This window comes from Balaenoptera ricei, chromosome 12 (genome assembly GCF_028023285.1).
Source record: "Balaenoptera ricei isolate mBalRic1 chromosome 12, mBalRic1.hap2, whole genome shotgun sequence".
NCBI lineage: Eukaryota > Metazoa > Chordata > Mammalia > Artiodactyla > Balaenopteridae > Balaenoptera > Balaenoptera ricei.
In genome coordinates this window covers 81,610,025-81,629,013 of record NC_082650.1, presented here as the reverse complement: position 1 = coordinate 81,629,013, position 18,989 = coordinate 81,610,025, and the positions used below count along the sequence as shown (strand labels likewise).

General features: G+C 41.9%; 1 protein-coding gene across 1 annotated transcript; it reads right to left on the bottom strand.

Annotated features, from left to right (window-relative positions):
* Positions 1–13,365: 13,365 nt before the first annotated feature.
* HTR1B (5-hydroxytryptamine receptor 1B) lies at positions 13,366–18,139 on the bottom strand. The gene has a single exon (XM_059941760.1). It carries the CDS (start codon positions 17,543–17,545, stop codon positions 16,346–16,348), a length of 1,200 nt encoding a protein of 399 aa, XP_059797743.1. The 5' UTR covers positions 17,546–18,139; the 3' UTR covers positions 13,366–16,345.
* Positions 18,140–18,989: the final 850 nt, after the last annotated feature.

Genomic DNA, 18,989 nt, shown 5'->3' with positions numbered 1-18,989 from the left:
ACAACATCTTATGGTTTTCAAAGCACAGGTCTCTCACCTCCTTGGTTAAATTTACCCTTAGGTATTTTATTCTTTTGATGCAATTATAAATGGGATTGTTTTCTTAATTTCTCTTTCTGCTAATTCACTGTTAGTGTAAAGAAATACAACCAATTTCTGTATATTAATTTTGTATCCTGCAACTTTACTGAAATATTTATTGTTTCTAATAGTTTTTTGTTGGTGTCTTTAAGATTTTCTATATATAGTATCATGTCATCTGCAAACAGTGACATTTTATGTATTCCTTTCCAATTTGGATTTCTTACGTTTTTTTTTCTTGTTTGATTACTGTGGCTAGAATAGCCAGTACTATGTTGAAAACAAGTGGTGAGAATGGGCAGCCTTTTCTTATTCCTGATCTTAGAGAAAATGCTTTCAGCTTTTCACTATTCAGCATGATGTTGGCTGTGGGTTAGTCATATGTGGCCTTTACTATATTGAGGTATGTTCCCTTATTACCCACTTTTTTGAGATTTTTATTATAAATGGATGTTGAATTCTGCCAAAAGCTTTTTCTGCATCTATTGAGATGATCATGCGATTTTTATCCTTCCTTTTGTTAATGTGGTGTACTGAATTGATTGATTTGTGGATATTGAATTATCCTTGGCTTTCTGAGATAAATCTCACTTGACCATGGCGTATGAGCTTTACCATGTGAAGTACACCTAGACTGTCAACCTCATACCAACCCTCCTGTCACTACATCTATAACTGGGCCTAAGTCTTCAGATGGGAAGCCACAATTGTCCTGATGGCTGTGCTTTCTTCTGTTTCCTTCCCAACTATGAAGACGGCCTCCAGGGAAATGCCAAGCCCAGGTATTTGTACACATCCACCTAAGTTGGGAAATGAGCAGAAGAAAATCACTGCTACTGAGATGGACTACAAAGAAACTGTTTTCCTCAGAATAACTTGAACTTATTTTTATGGCAATGTTCATAGAGTTAAACTAGGCAAAGTGCTAAGATAACTTGGGAGAAAATGTTTCTTAAATTGGTGTTATAGTTTTATATTTATATTTTACATGTGTCTTGTAGAGTTAAACAAGACTTACTCTTTTAACTAATTATCTATAATATGCCAATATTTTCTTATAACTGTCTATACCATTTATACTGCATTTGTAAAAGAATGTGAATATTAAACATACCACTTTATAAGGTAAAAATAAAAAGGCTTCAGCGATTTGAGTAACCTAATCAAGTTTTTGTTTTTCTCAGATGGAATGGACTGGGTCTATTAAGCACTAAGGAAAAGAGGGAGATATCAGTAAAAATTGTTAGTGACCCAATATTCTAAAAGAAGTACAATAAATAAATATATTTCAAGCCTCCAGCTATTTAAAGAAGCAAAAATATTTCTTAAATGTGTATTATTTGTGAGAATTTCTAATTAATGACCTTAACAATTGACTTCTTTCTAAGCTTCATGTTAACTTGATATAGCATTGAGGAAAGTATTTTTTCTTGGCCATAGCCTGTTGCAATAGCAAGGCCTCCTTAAGTAGTAAAATTTTAAGATAAAATTTTCTCATTTAAAGTGGTTTATAGGGTTGGAGTGTGGGAAAATGCTATACTAATAAATCTGTACTGTTTTGTGTGTGTGTGTGTGTGTATGTGTGTATTTAGTACCAGAATAGATGAGATTGAAAGATGGACTGGTCATGACTGATGGATAGGATTAGGCTGTTCAGTAAAGCATTAGGGGTTGGTTCCTATAACAAAAGTAACATTAAAAAAGGCTAAAGAGAAGAAATGGCTTGAATTTTTTATCTTAGTTTTGACTGGGCTCTAATCATATAGACACAGCTTCTAATAGATTGCAACTATAAGCAAAAACTTAATCTAGTTAAAAACCTGGTTTTCCTTGGCAAAGAGATTTTTAAAATCTGATGCAAAATATACAACAGGAGAATTCAGGGATGTGAGATTTATCTGAATGGCAAATACATGATACACCATATGGATTTTTTTTACCATTTGTACTTATATAATGAAAAAAATTCATTTTATATATCAAATTATTATTTTATAAGTTGTAAGAATGAGCAATTGTAGTTTTCAATATGAACTTTTCCCAATAAAACAAGTGTTCTAATCTTGAAAATAAATAAAGAAAGTCTATTTTGTCTGATATAAGTATCACTACCCCAGATTTCTTTTCATTTCTATTTGCATGGAATACCTTTTCCATCCTCTCACTTTCAGTCTGTGTGTGTCTTTAGATCTGCAGTGAGCCTCTTGTAGGCAGCATATATATCAGTCTTGATTTTTTATCCACTCAGCCACTCCATGTCTTTTGATTGGAGCATTAGTTCATTTACATTTAAGGTAATTATTGATAGGTATGTACTTATTGCCATTTTGTTCATTGTTTTCTGCTTGATTTTGTAGTTATTTTTGGTTTCTTTCTTCTTCTTTTGCTCTCTCCCCTGCTTGCTCCCCTTGTGATTTGATGACTATAGTTAGTCTTACATTTGGATTCCTTTCTTTTTGTTGTGTTGTTGTTATATAGTTTTGTTATATAGCTTTGGTTGGTGGATACCATGAGGTTCATATATAATAACCTGTGTATATATGTGATTATTTTAAGTTAATGTTCCCTTAAGTCCAAAAACATTCTAACTACCCTTCATACTTACTCTCCCCATGTTCAATGTTTTCAACATCATATTTTACATTTTTTGTTTGGTGTATCCCTTTACTTATTGTGGATATAGATGATTTTACTATTTTTGTCTTATAACCTCCTTATTAGCTTTATGAGTTGTTGATCTACTACATTTACTGTATGTTTGCCTTTACCTATGAGATTTTTTTTTTTTGTAATTTTTGTATTTCTAGTTGTGGTCTTTTCTTTTTAGCTTAGAGAAATTCTTTGAACATTTCTTATAATGCCAGCTTAGTGGTGCTGAACTCTTGTATATTTTGCTTGTGTGTAAAATTATTTATCTGTATTTCCAATCTGAATGACAGCCTTGCTGGATAGAATATTCTTGTTTGTAGGTTTTTTTTCTTTTACCACTTTGAATATTTTGTGCCACACCATTCTGGCATGCAGAATTTCTCCTTAAGAGTTGGCTGATTGTGTTATGGGAATTCCCTTGTACTTAACTAGCTGCTTTTCTCTCAGTCCTTTGAGAATTCTCCCTTTATCTTTAAGATTCTCCCTTTATCTTTAATTTTTGCCATTTTAATTATAATGTATCTTGGTGTGGACTCTTTGGGTTCATCTTGCTTGGGACTCTCTGTTCTTCTCAGACCTGGATGTCTGTTTCTTTTCTCAGATTATGGATGTTTTCAACTGTTATTTCTTCCAATAAGTTCTCCACCTCTTTCTCTCTCTCTTCTACTGGGACTTCTAGAATGTGAATGTTAGTACGCTTGATATTGTCCCCAAAGTCTCTAAAATTATCTTCATTTTTTAAAAAGTCTTTTTTCTTTTCTGCTTGGGTGGTTTCCACTACTCTGTCTTCTAGTTTACTGATCCATTCCTCTGCATCATCTAATTTACTGTTGATGCCTTCTAGTGTATTTTTTATTTCAGTTAATGTATTCTTCAGCTCTGTATGGTTCTTCTTTATAGTTTCTAAATCTTTGTTAAACTTTTCACTGTGTTCATCAATTCTTCCCTGAGTTCATTGTGCATCTTTATGATCCTTACCTTGAACTCTTTATTGGATAGATTGCTTATCTCCACTTTGCTTAGTTCTTCTGAAGTTTTGCCTTGTTCTTTTGTTTGGAACACATTCTTCTCCCACCTCATTTTGTGTAATTCTCTGTGTTTATTTCTATGTATTTGGTAGATAGGTTACATTTCCTAATCTTGGAGAAGTGACGTTATGTAGGAGATGTCCTATGTGCCCAGCAGCTCACTTCCCTCTGGCCACTAGAGTTATATGCTCTAGGGGTGCCCTCTATGTGGGCTGTATGCACTTTTCTATAGTGGCAGAGCCAACTACTATGCATGTGCTGGTAGGTGGGGCTGGCCCTTGGCTAGTTGGCTGCCAGGCCCCGCCTCATTCAGTGGCTGCTGACCCACTAGTAGGTGGGCCTGTGTCCTGGCATGGCTGGTAAAGGGTCTGGGGGTGGAGGGCGAGGGCTGGGGCTGCTGTCAGCCCACTGGTAGGCAGGACTGCGTCCTGAGGCAGCTTCCTGAGGGACTACTGGGTCCTGGGGCTGGTGCCAGCCTGCTGGAGGATGTGTCCAGGTTCTGGCATGACTGGCTGCTTGGCCCAGGGGTCCCAGGACTGTTGCTGGCTTGCTGGTAGGAAGGTAACCCCCTGGTACTAACCAGCTAGAGAAAGGACACTGAAATGGAGTGTCCTTGTGGTAGAATGAGCACCCTAAAAATTGCTGCTGTCAGCATCTATGTCTCCAGGGGGTATCCCAGTGGCTTCCTTCCTCTCCAAGATCAACAGATGTATCTGACCCAGGCTTCTTTCAAATTGCTGCCTCTGCACTGGAACTCAGAACATGTGAGATTTTGTGTTTGCCCTTTAAAAGTGGAGTCTCTGTGTCCTACAGACTTCTGGATCTCCCATATGCAAGCCCTGCTGGCTTTCAAAGCCAGACATTCTGGGGTTTTGTCTTCCTGGTGCAGGACCCCTGGGCTGGGGACCCTGATGTGGGGCTCATACCCCTGACTCTTTGGGGAGAATCTCTGCAATTGTGATTATCCTCTTGTTTGTGGAAGTGGGAATCTTGGTTATACCTTGTCTTTGCCCCTCTTACCTGTCTTGTTTCGGTTCCTTCTTTTGATCTAAAATAGGTCATAGATATTCTTTCTTAAAGGTAGGGGAGGGGACTCCTTCATGAATGAAAATAATCTGGGCAGTCCATCCGCCCTGCTGTGTTAGCCTGCGGCAGTTGCTATAGCAAATATCTATGTTTTATGAATATCACCAAGTAACACAAGGAGTCAAAGATGAAAACAGACTTGATTAAATGCAGATTAAGTGACCTTTAAAATTATTTCATTGCTTCTGGACAGTGGTTTGGGTTATTGTGGACAAATAGCTACTCAGTAGACACTTGTGGTACTTGGGGCTGCATCTACATGAGGCCAGGAAAGCCCCCTCCATGTGTCTGCCAGAGTCTTTCCTCTTAGAAATACACACCAGCTAGCCACCTTTAATATGGAGAAACCCACAGTGAGCATTAAGAAGCACAGCAAGACAGCTTATATGTGCTCAGTTCTATTTTTCTAGCTGAATACAGTGATATATTTACCATCCCAAATTATTTTTTCTTCTGGCAAACTTGAACGCTCATGGTATCTAAAATAATCAAAAATCTTACAGAAATATACAGTGCAAAATGCAACCATACTGTTAACTAAAACTATAAAGAAGGTAAGTTTTGTTTTCAATAATCTCTTAAATTTCACTCTTCCCCTGGGGCCCTCACATGACTGCTTGTGACATGCTGCTACTCTTTTTTGTCTATCTAGAAGTATTTGAGTTATAGCTCAAAACTAGTCCTTTCTTATCCCCTAATATTCAAAAATCAGATTATTTTAATGCTCTGGGCTCCAACAATCTACAGCACTCAGAAACTCATTTACGTTAAGGTGTAAAGGACTGATGGCTAATGGAATGTGATAAAACTTCAAGAAGTATTTATATTTTAAAACAAAGGAAATGAATCCTTAATTAATAAACATCAGGCAGGAAACAGGGTAAGTTCTCTAGAATCTCTTAAATCCCAGCATATAATTCATTTGTGATAGTGTCAATAAAACTGGTTCCAAATCATAAGTCTGTACAGTTCTCACTTTCAACAATAAAAGGGATCACAATGAAGAATGGTCCAAAACAGTCACGGTTTCCAGCAGAACTACAGATGCTGGCAACTTCCTTCCTTGGATGTCTGAGTGACCCGAGATCTTACATGTAACTTATACGTGCTGTTGTATGTCTAGCGTCTATCAGATTGATTGCATCAGGCTTAAAGAGTCTTCCATTTGAAGAACTTGTAATAAAATATTTTTTCCTCCTCAGGAAAAAGAAAAACAATAAAAGGGATTCTACCAACATGGAAGCATAGCATATAATATCACACCCTCGCTCCTAAAGACAGGAAAGGGAGCTGACAGAATAGAATACTAAGTTCTACTGAGCAATCACATTGCTCCAAGAACTGTCTCAGATGTCTGCACTTATTATATAATGCAATCTTAAAATCTTTTCAAGAGGGACATATTAGCCCTATTTTAGGTATAGGAAAACTGACATTTACAGAGATTAAATAGCATGTTCCAAATTGCAATACTAATAAGGAGAAAAAACAGAAGTTTAAACAGTTTTTCTGACTCAAAATTCCATGGTCTCTGGATAGACACCTGGCTCATTCTGTCTGAACAGAGGGAATCCAGTCAACAACTACCATGTTTTAAGCACTGCCACATGGCAGCTTGTTTAATCCTCATCACAAATCTGTGGATAAGACACTATTTGGCCCACATTTTATCCAAAACAGAGGAGATTCCACAGCCCATACTCACTACTGTAATGTTTGCTCCTTGATGAAAGCAAATTTTTTCTTTTATGTCTAGTCTAAGTGTTTTGGTTTTATGTCAGTTTTGTGAATACTGATAAGTTATTGTCTCCAGGGTTTACTGCTTTTGTTGTTAGTGGTAGTGTTTTAGAATTCTGGGGAGAGATACAGAGGGGAGAGGAAAATAACGAAAGGGAAAGCTCTTGGCAAAGAGGGGCTGTGATAATAACATACACAATTTAAAAACAGAGAAAAAATAGCATTAATTTAAAAGTTTTATCTATATAATGAGAAAACAACCCTAATACCTGAAAATATCCTGTTACTTGCCTGAATTTACTTTTCTCTCAGAAATTTGACTCCATGTAAAAATAGGCATATGTCTCAAGTACCCAAGTTTTTGACATATGTATATAGCTCAGTAACTTTCCATAAAAGGGAAATACCTCCTGCCATGCATTACTCATCACAGCCAAAGCATTTATATTTAATACTGCCAAATCCAGCAGTTTAAAGGTACCTTTTTATCCATACCAACTCCCTTGGAAGAGGTCAGGGGCCATGATGTGTTCCCTGGCTGGTCAAGGTTGTAGTCAGACAGGGAGGGACAGGAGTTTGGGAGGAGACCAAGAAGGAAACCTGTGTTCCCTAGACACAACACTGAACTTACAAATAAACCCTTAAAGTTCTATTCTACTTTACTGTTTCAGATTAGCATTTAGAAAATGCTCTTCTCAAAGACTAACTGAAACAGACCTGATAATACATCTCCTTTCCAAGTATAATGATACAAATTATTCAACTGGGGCTGCTGCCATAATTCTCTAAATCACAGAACTGGATGAAATTGTTGTAATACCTTGTTCAGGATAATGATTGTGATGATGATAACATAAAAAAATAATACCCAATTCACGATAGTGTTATAAGGGCTAACGGGTGAGGGCGGTTATTTAAAGTATGTGGCACAGATTAAGTCCTCAATAATGCTACTTCCCTCCCCAATCTCTTTTAAAGTGAAGCAGTTAAATTCCCAGCAACATGTCTGGAATCCAGCTCTAAGCATCAGGGTTACACATGGAAGAGATGAAAGACTTTGAACTATGTTTTGTAATGTAGAATGAAAACCTAGTTGGATACTGACACTATTCGTTTCATTTTAAACACTCAAGCAATAAATAAATAAATAAATAAATAAATAAATAAACAAACAGAAGATAGGATCCTTTGTGGAGTATCCTTTGATTCTTGTTCCCAACCTAGGCTTAGGAAACTCAACAGTGTCTCCAGTTGAATGGGTGGGTACCAAGAAATTGACAAACATTTCTCACAAATAGTTTAAATTACTGTCACTGAAAAAAAAAAAAAAATCACAATATATTTTGGGAATAAAAAATGGGGAAGGGTTTTCCCTGGAATCAAAAGGCTGCTAGATCACTGCTCTAGGATATTAAGTCTCTGAACTATAATAAGAATAAAATATAATAGATGGAAAGCACAGAGCTTTCACCTTTGATTATACAGTTACTTGTGTTTACAAAAGACGAACTCTATATAATATGTAAGTGTGTATGTGTCTGTGTGTGTTAACAGACGGAATCCAACTGGGCTTACTAAGTGAAATAGATTACAAGGAAATCGTGCCATTTGCCATATGCTCACAATTGTTATTTCTTTAGTTTATTTGTTGTTTTATCCTTTGTTTTGTATTTTTAATTAATTCTTTTTTTTTTTTTAACAGAAGACAAAGCCCTTATTTGGAAGTAATGTAAAAACAAAGGACTGAATCTGAGAGTCATGCTTTGCTGATCAAGATCCAGAAGTAAGCTGTTTTTTTAGGGTAGACAGGATTTGAAGCATCTGGGAGAAAGCATGTAAGGGGAAGCATTCAACATCTTCTGAAGCTGAGACATGAATACCATGTAAACAAGTCAGAAAACAATGTTTTGTACAATAAAAAGCACATTTTCTCATCTGCAAGTTTTATGTTGCTTTTGTTTTGGAGATATGTATATCTATCTCCTTAGGAAATGACAGATACTCTATAACTAAGCTGTTATACTCAAAGTGCGGTCCATGGATGAGCGTCATTGGTGTGTCCTGAGAGCCTGTCAGAAATGCATAATCTCAGGCCCCACCACAGACCTACTGAATCAGAATCTGCATTTTAACCCAGGTGACTCGTGCTCATTAAATTTCAAGAAGCACAACTGTGAAAAACCAATTCCACTTGACTTTCTATATCATGTAGGGACCCCTTTCACACCCAAGGATCCTGCATGTGCCAAGCATTGTTCTAAGAGTTTTATATAATTATTCTCAGTGTATCTCACCCTGGTCACACATTAGAATTACCCAGAGAGAATTTTTTAAACAAGATTATCAGGCCCTACTCCAGATAACATAATTTAATTAGTCTGAGACAGGGTCTGAGCAAAGGTCTTTTTAAAGCTCTTCTGATAAATCAAATATGCAGTCAAGGTTGAAACCAATTGCATTATCCCATTTAATTTTTACCTGCAAACATAAAGGTGCGTATGATTACATTTGCAGAGGAGCTTGCTCGTGGTTGCAAAACATGCATTTAAACTCATCTTTCTGGGCTTCCCTGGTGGCGCAGTGGTTGAGAATCTGCCTGCCAATGCAGGGGACACGGGTTCGAGCCCTGGTCAGGGAAGATCCCACATGCCGTGGAGCAACTAGGTCCGTGAGCCACAACTACTGAGCCTGCGCGTCTGGAGCCTGTGCTCCGCAACAAGAGAGGCCGCGATAGTGAGAGGCCCGCGCACCGCGATGAAGAGTGGCCCCCGCTTGCCACAACTAGAGAAAGCCCTCACACAGAAACGAAGACCCAAGACAGCCATAAATAAATAAAAATAAATAATAAATTGCCATATCTTTAAAAAAACAAAACAAAACTTGTCTTTCTGATTTCGAACACTCGCTCTTGCATTTTAAATCTACCAAAGTGTTGGGGACCTTCATGCCATCCGATAACAAGCTCCCCATGTGTGATTATCCCAACATGCTGTACTCTGTTGGAAAGCCTCTGAGAGAAAGGGGAAAAGAGAGTGGACTCTGGGACCTTAAGGTTGGGCAAGACTAGGATGGAAAGATGAAGAACCATACAACTGCTTCTCCACAAAAACAGACCAGCCCAGTACTGAACCCACTGAGAGTATTCAACAAACCAAGAATGGGCTGGTGAATCACGGGGGGAGGTGCGGATCTACACACACTATCCCAAATTCGATTAGCACATGAGTTTACAAGAGACAACCAGGTGTGTTTACAAAAGTACCCTGGCAAACACATGAAAGAATGCTCAACATCATTAATCATTAGAGAAATGTAAATCTAAACTACAATGAGCTATCATCTCACACCCGTCAGAATGGCCATCATCAAAAAATCTACAAACAATAAATGCTGGAGAGGGTGTGGAGAAAAGGGAACCCTCTTGCACTGTTGGTGGGAATGTAAATTGATACAGTCACTATGGAAAAAGGTATGGAGGTTCCTTAAAAAACTAAAAATAGAACTACCATACGACCCAGCAATCCCAGTACTGGGCATATATCCTGAGAAAACCGTAATTCAAAAAGAGTCACGTACCACAATGTTCACTGCAGCACTATTTACAATAGCCAGGACATGGAAGCAACCTAAGTGTCCATTGACAGATGAATGGATAAAGAAGATGTGGCACATATATACAATGGAATATTACTCAGCCATAAAGAGAAACGAAATTGAGTTATTTGTAGTGAGGTGGATGGACGTAGAGTCTGTCATACAGAGTGAAGTAAGCCAAAAAGGTAAAAGCAATTACCGTATGCTAACACATATATATGGAATCTAAAAAAAAAAAAAAAAAATGGTCATGAAGAACCTTTCTTTATAAAGGAATAAAGACGCAGACCTACTAGAGAATGGACTTGAGTACATGGGGAGGGGGAAGGGTAAGCTGGGACAAAGTGAGAGAGTGGCATGGACATATATACACTACCAAATGTAAAATAGATAGCTAGTGGGAAGCAGCCGCATAGCACAGGGAGATCAGCTTGGTGCTTTGTGTCCACCTAGAGGGGTGGGATAGGGAGAGTGGGAGGGAGGGAGACGCAAGAGGGAAGAGATATGGGGATATATGTATATGTATAGCTGATTCACTTTGTTATAAAGCAGAAACTAACACACCATTGTAAAGCAATTATACTCCAATAAAGATGTTAAGAAAAAAAAAGTACCCTGGGCACAGCCTCTGGACCAAGTAACCTACCCTTTGTGGGCTGCTCTTTCACTGCCGTCCCATCACCACACTTGTGAGCAAAAGATAGCCTGAAATTTCAACGGGTTATACCAACATGGATGACCAGTCAGAGGCTAATGTGTGGAATGTTCCTACAGAGTCAGGGAGGATGTGAGTCATGACTTCATGCATCATTTAAACAAGCCATGTGTAGATTCTTTTAAGCATTTGCCATAAATGGCTCCTTATATCACCATCTGTTCGCTTTAGGTACAAGAAATATTATAAGATCATTCTTGTTATATAGATTTCCAGTTTGCAGTTTTGAAAAGCGTTTCTCCTATCTCTTGAAAAATGTGCAAATAAGTAAGAAGAAATGGGCATTTTCTTTTACAAACTATACTTGCAGTGGTGTTAAAACAATCCCTCTGTCAGCTGGCCCAACTCCAGGGACTGGGTCTCTCTCAGGGGGCACTGGAAATCCTAGTATAATCCTAAGATATGGATGTTGACTTTGAAAGTCTAATTTAACTGACAGATGTGTGAAATGGCACATAGAAAACTCCCCATTGAGGACAGTAAAAATGCTAGGGAGTGACAGTTAAGGAGAATGGCAATGATATAAGCTCACTCATTTTCTCATTATATATGATCCTTTCCTAACACAGAAATTTATTTTTGTGATACATAAGATTGTACTCACATTTATAAACACCTGTTTTTAAAGTAAATGCCAAAATTACACAGATTGGAAAGTCTGCCTTCTGGGAAAAACTGACATATAACACACATTACTTCTGTGGGGAAAACAAACAAACAAACAAACAACCCTCTCTTTAAATGGTAGACGGCAGTGTTCTACCTTTGAACTATGGATATATTAACTTCAAGCCAATGAAATTTTGAAAAGAAAACGCAGTGATGAGAAAAATCATAATGATGAAAAAGTTTAAGTAAATAATTTGTTCTATTTTACATATAAATTCTGTGTATTCTAAACTCTGACTTCACCCAATGTCACATTAATCAAAGGTCACAATGTTTTAAAGCACTAAGATTTTAGCATTACTTCAGGATAAGAGAAGAATAAGAAAATAACTAAGTTTGCAAATATGAAGAAAAACTTTAGTTTTATTTTAGGGATCCTCTGCCTGAATCTGCAGTTCTGAAAAAGTTGCTATTTTAAATAAATGATAAACTCCTTATCCCTTGGCTCATGGAGCTTCATGTTCACTGAATCTAGAGAAGTTAATACCACTTGCAGGGTCCAGGAAGAGGGAGTCAGATTGTGAGCGGTGAACACCTGCGTTCTCTGCGCAATTCAGAGGCGCTCTGCCCCCTGGTGGACTGTTCAAGCATAGGCTTTGAGAAAGGGTTTGGAAGCCTCACTTCCCGCCCCCTTCTCCTACTGGCCTCTTCTCATCTGAAAACTCCAGTAGAAGCCCCAAGTTGAAAGCTTTTGCCCATTCGTTTAGGTCAAAAATTTCCTTTGATATAATATAAAAACCCTCGGCTAACTAATCAGCCCTGCACAGCTAAAATAAGAACCATATGAGATCAACACGTTATCGTTGGTTATCATGGCTTTCCATAGGTAAGAAAAAAGCAGAGAAGTGGAAAATGAGACACTGAGGAGAGACGTGGAAGTGGTGAGGGCCTTCGGAGTCTGGGAAACAACTGGAAATCTCTAGACAATAAAGAGAAAAGAGAGTTTAAAGATGACTGAGAGGATGCTACAGGAAATGAAATATTCGGCAGTTTCCTCTGGGCCACCAGAGCCACAGTAAACCATCTCTCCTGCTCCCTTTTGGCCTCTTGGCTGTGTGTCGCCAGCCCAGGGGGTAAGTCTGAAAGGCTCCAAGCCTCACTTGCTTCTAGCTTAGCCATGCTTCTCCCATTTGGGCTAGTTTGGTCTTCCCCAGTGCAACCTTTCTCAAATAGCCCTCGAGGTTTTCTCTGCTACAGGTGCCCTGCATCCAAAAAGAAGGCCGTGACAAAATCATGGCTAAAGAGGAAGTATCATCTGCTGAGAGATCAAAAAGTGTTAGGAATCTTGATAAGTGCTTTACGTGTATAGGCTCTAAGCCTTTGCAACAAATCGCGAACCACACAGCGATAACAAGCTCTATGTGCAATTCAAACCTAGAACTTTCCGATTCCAAAAGCTATTTTTTCTGTCTACTTCTCCAGTGTTCAGATAGGTTGGTCTCCTCCTCTTAGGTCTCCCCCAGGCCTGCTTCTAACTCAGCTCCTCCTTTTCCTTTTTCTGTATTTCAAGCATCATGTAGTGCCTTGGAATCTTATTCCCCAGCCTGGAGACTAAATATTCCTTCTAAGAATGCTGATCTGGAAAACCCCTGGGATAGTGGAACTGACTTGCCCTCTTTGCAGACTGTGCCTAATTCCTTTTAAATTCTTCCTCCGGATATAAACTAAATCCCCCAAATTGTGGCAGTACTTGCACCACAGTATCATTTATCATCAACTTTTCTCTCTTGAAGGCTCAAACTCCTAGTTGCAACCCAGAATCCAGTGAACCAGTCTTTCCATAATAATAGAATTACCACCCAATGCTTTTTCGAACACAAGAAAGGACTTTTATTTCATTATTTTCCTAAACTTCATTTTCAATTACACATTTTTTGAAAGGTGGAAAAGGCAATTTGCAGTCACATTAACTCCATCAAATACACATAATCTGAGCTTTTGCTGCTTGAGTGAATTATGGTCCACTCAGGGTTTCCTGACGCAAGAAGATAATACTAAGATAATAGAGAGGAAGAATGAAGAAGATTGGTCTGTAGAAAATTTGTTGAAGTCAATAACTGTTCATTCATAGGTGCAGTGTCCATTCTTAAAAAGGAAACTCTAAAATTCCTAGAAACACAAGACAATATTCGTATTTGGGGATGAATATACATTCATATATTTATGTGAAAATTTGTGCAGTTCAACAGTATGGAAAATGTTATTTGTTACCACAGCCAATGAAAATATATTTTCTTTTCTATGCCGGTTAAATATTTCCGTCTCCCATATAATGTTCTGCAAAAAAGCCATACTATGCTATAGGCAGCAGTAACTGAAAAGGCGCTTAACAGTCTTAACTACATACCCCTAGGATGAAAAATACACTTTGCATAATCATGTGCAATGGTGGATGAGAAGTCTGGATCTCTTATAACTACAAGGGTTTACAAGCTTCTGCTTCATACAGTATGCCCCCAATCCAGTCAATTCAGCCAAATAGTCAAGCAAAAATTTAGGTAGGTCATCTATAAGTGGCAAACAACCCGTTTGACTAAATTGACCATGTTTTGTTAATATGAGGACACAATCATTGCAGGTGCCCTATAAAGAAATCACTTGTAAATGGCTATTGGTTTCAATTAATTTTGCCCTCTTAGGCTCCTAGAAGTTGGCTTAATTGCTTCTTAGGCCCAAGAAAAAGCCTTAACAAAAAGACAAACATATTAATAACATAAAAATAAATATCATGCTCTGTGCACAGTCTTCTCGGTAGTAAGCTAGATTTCTCCATGGGAGAAATGTCACAAAAAATGAACAGAGAGACGTGGGGATACAGCAGAAATACAGGATTATCTAATGCCTACAATTTTCTCTCACTCCAGTGACAGGTGTCAATGTTGATCAAAATTTTCTTTTGTACTTAGTTTACATGTGAATCTTTGAATAGGATATTGTCAAGAGTCATTATGCCAGAGTAAAGGGTTGCACAGCAGGGAAGCAGTGTACTTCAGCTCAATACATCTATTGTCTGACAGTCTGGACTGGGGAGCTTCAAGCAGAGAGTGAATCCATTTTACAAAGACAACTTCTTACTGCAGACAAAAGGTATCAACTGCAGAAAGCTCTCTAAAGAACGGAGTGTGAATCTTCTTTGGCATAATAAATGTTTCACAGATACATTCATTTTCCATGCAGGTAATCCTTAGGGGCTACTCCATTTTATTTAGATCATGCATATTTCATCTATTAGTGTGTGATCTTGCCCTGTGTCGGGGAGTCCTCAGAGTGCATTTGAGATAACAACTAAGTATTTTTGGAATTTGAAAAAAAAAAGAGATAAATTTAAAGTATTACTGATAGTATATTCATTGAAGTGTCAGGCCAATGACAAATTTCCGAGGTTCAAAAGCTTGTTAGTTCCCTGGTTGCCCAGTAAGTCTGAGGTTTGGTTCCATGAGTTACAGGAAAACAGGCTCCATTTTAGCTTCTCTAAGCTTTTTGAAAGTCCTTGCATGTCATTTTCTAATAATCTCTGTTCCTACTCAAACTTCAATAGCAAGGGAAAAGAAACAGGTTTTTATCTTTAACATGGTTTTTAGGGGTTTTACTATTTTGAAGATTTTTGGAGAAAGGAGCTAGTTCTCTTGGTTACTTTATATGTTAGCACGCAAAGGAATTACAGATGGGAAGGAGAGTGCAAATGACTGTCAGAAAAAAGTCTCATGCATTTAAGATTTTTTACAAGTCAAAATATACATCCTCCTATTGCCACCCATTCCTGAATTGTATAAGAACCATTCCTATCTCATCTGTCTCCTTCATAGCTCACTCAAATGGGATTAAAAATACTTTTCTTGCAAAGGAACTTATATATCTTATACCCATCAGTTTCATCAGTGGCGTTAATAAGAAATATAGTAGCAGCTTGGGTTGAGTCACCCATCATATCCCCCATTTCTGGGGATCTAATTGTGTAAAATGACAGGTACATGAAATTAGGAGGAAAAAGCAATCTGCAGACTTTGGCACTAGCACACATAACATTTTGTTTGAGTCGTTAAGGAATGAGGTTTGACAATCACTACACAGGAATTAAAAAATTACAGATCTGCAGAAAAAAAACAATCATAGGCATTGGTTTTCAGTTTAATGCTCCCCATCCACCCCCCACCCCATATAGTTTCAATTATAATAAAAATAGAGACCTTAACATCAGAATTTTGCTGTTAACTCTTCAAGCCACACATAGGGTTTGAAGCACCAAATCCACAAGTTTCTCCAACCAAGTTTAAATGAACAAAAACTGAATGAAGACTGAAGGATGCCAAAGTAACTGTCCTTAAACGGAGCTGTAACACAAAGTACTCCCCCAAACACAGGGTATTAGTGTCTAGTTCAAGTACTACCAGGCTGTACGTAGATCATGTCTCAGACAGGCTCCAGCCAAGAACCACAAGTACTTCTGGTTCTAGAGGGCACCATCCATGATACCAAAGCAGGGCAGGGATCCCTTTTCCATCATCGATTTTCTAAAAGTTGCAACCCCCCTTGCGATGGGCTGCGGCAGGGTCGGTGCTGAAACTGGGCTCTGAGGGGAGAAAGTGAGCCCCCTCCTCAGCTGTTTGAACAGTTCTCCTTTAGAGCTCTCGCAGGGCTGTCCTGGCTTCTCAGGATCCGTTGCCCTTGCTCAGAAGAGAGCGCCTCACTCCGACCCGGTAACAGTCAAAGAGTCGACCTACCTGTGGAACCAGACACAGCATGGTCCCCCAAAGGCCGCTTAGGCGACCCCACCGAAGTTGACAAGTCAACTTGTGCACTTAAGGCGTATCAGTTTATGGAACGCCTGTTTGAAGTCCTCGTTGGACATGGTATAGATGATGGGGTTGATGAGGGAGTTGAGATAGCCCAGCCACGTGAAGAAGTCAAAGATGGCCAGGTGGAACCAGCAGGCATCCTTGCAGATAGGCATCACCAGGGAGATGATGAAGAAGGGCAGCCAACACACAATGAACGCTCCCAAAATGATCCCCAGGGTCTTGGTGGCTTTGCGCTCCCTAGCGGCCATGAGTTTCTTCTTCTCCAGCAGGGCGTCGGAGACTCGCACTTTGACTTGGTTCACGTACACAGCAGACCCCGCTTCGCTGGGTAAGTCTGGAGCCCTCGAATTAATGGAGGTGACCGAAGACGTGGACCCGGGGGAGTCCGTAACCAGCTGGGCTCGGGTCAGACGCTTGCCGGTTCTGTTGGGCGTCTGTTTCAAAATCCGGGAGCGGGCTTCCACATAGATGCGGCCATAGAGGGCGATGAGGAGCAGGGTGGGGAAGTAGAAGGCGCCCACCGTGGAGTAGACAGTGTAGAGGATGTGATCCGTGTTCACCACGCAGTCCGACACCTCCTCCTCGGCTTTGGCCTGACGCCAGAAGAAGGGCGGCAGCGAGATGGAGATGGAGAAGACCCACACGAGCGCGATCATGACCGCCGCCCTCTTGGGAGTCCTTTTAGCCGAGTACTCCACGGCGTCCGTGATCGCCCAGTAGCGGTCCAGGGCGATGACACAGAGGTGCAAGATGGAAGCGGTGCAACAGGTGATGTCCGATGACAGCCAGAAGTCGCACACCGCCTGGCCCAGCGTCCAGCGGCCCGTGACCGTGTACATGGTGCTGATGGGCATCACCAGGATGGATACCAGCAGGTCGGTGACCGCCAGGGAGGCGATCAGGTAGTTGGCGGGGGTATGCAGCTTCCGCGTCCGGTACACAGTGGCGATCACAAACGCGTTGGAGAGCGTGGTGGCCAAGGTGAAGAGCGCCAGCAGCATGACCAGTACTACCTTCCAGGGCAGGGCTACGGAGTCCTGGTAAATGTAGCCCTCGGCGCTGCAGTTGTGGGAGGGCGCGGCTGAGAGGTTGGCTGGAGAGAGCCCGGTCTGGGAGCTCACGGACAGCGGCGGGGCGCACTGAGCGCCCGCTTCCTCCATGTCTCTCCAAGCGCAGCTCTCGGGCATGGAGCGGACGAGGAAGGGACCAGAGTCTTGTCCCCTGGCGGCTAGTCGGTTCCGTGGGTTCCTCAGTTACTCCTCCACCCAGGTTCCCTGGTGAAACTAGAGGTCAAGGGCGAGGCGGACGAGGCCGGCGGGCGCGTGCCCTGCACTTCGGTGCGCCCGTCGCTGCCGCCGCACCTCTGGCTGCTCCCCTCTACGCCCCGTCTTAGCCCCGGGTGGCTAAGGGCTGGTCCACAGAGCCCCGCTGCGCTCCGGCTCCCACCGGGGCGTCTGCAGCAGGAGGCGGCTGTTCTGTTTGAGGAGGGACCGTCGGCCAGGTGGGAGGTCTTACCCCAGTTGCTCGGGGCTAAGCGTCTCCTAACCCGGGCGCTCCGGGATCTGCAGACTCGGCCCGCACGAGTTTCCTAGCTGTCGAGACCAAATCTTGCAGGCCAGCGAGGGGTCCTGATCTTGCATCCCCGCCCTCCTCCCCAGGCTGGGGCAGTTTTCCTGCGGCGGCCGCGGTCGCCAGAGCTGGGCGGGGTGAAATCTGGGAGCCGCGCTGCGCCGCGCCGCGCGCCGGAGCTCTGCCCGCCCTTCTTTTCACGCGCTGGCCACTCCGGCGAGCTGCCCCGCGGAGAAGGGGCCGCCAGAGGTGGGACTCGGGGGCTGGGGCTGCGGCTGCTCGCGCCGCGCCGCCGCCGCCACCTCGGTCCCACGGGCGCCGCTCGGAGCCATGCCGCTGGGCGCACGGGTCTGCGGGACCTGGCGCGGCGGGCGGGGAAGGGGCAGGTGTCTGGGGGCGCTGGAGGGACGCGGCATACGCCGGTCCGGGAGGAGCGGGTGAGTGGCCGAGCGGTCGGGCTCCTTTTATAGAGTCCAGGTCCGGTCCGCCGGAGCCGTGCAACTCCTGCCGCGCGGCGAGTGCCGACGCCCGCTCCCCATCACCTTCCCTTTTTCTCTCTCCCTCCCTCCGATCCTCCCGCCCGGTTCCCTTCCCCGCCAAGGAAGCTCCCGCCGGGTCCTATCGCCGTCTCGTCCAGGTCCCATCCCCTGGCCCCTCTCCCAATCCGTACACCCGGGAGCCGCGGTTCTGGCCGGAACGGGGATGAGGGCGTCCTATCCATGCTTCTGTCTTCTTCCGCGCTTGCTGCATGCCCCTCCAGTTAGACTCGCACCCTCAGCCGCGGGCACGCGCACAGCCTTACTAGGCTCCTTACTAGGTCCCTTACTAGGCTCCTAAGTACCGTCCCCCCGCCCCCACCCCCGACCCCAGCAGGCCCGGCCAGCGCTAGGTGGAGCCAGCCGCAGTCTCTGACCTCTCCACTCTGGAATTTTATCCAGCCCTGCGGGCCACACCCAAGTTAGAAGGAGGCGCCAGTAATATCGCCTTAGAAGGAAATGGCCAATACTGCATTTTATACTTCATAAACTCTCGGTACAATACAAACTAGTTTTTCATATCTGA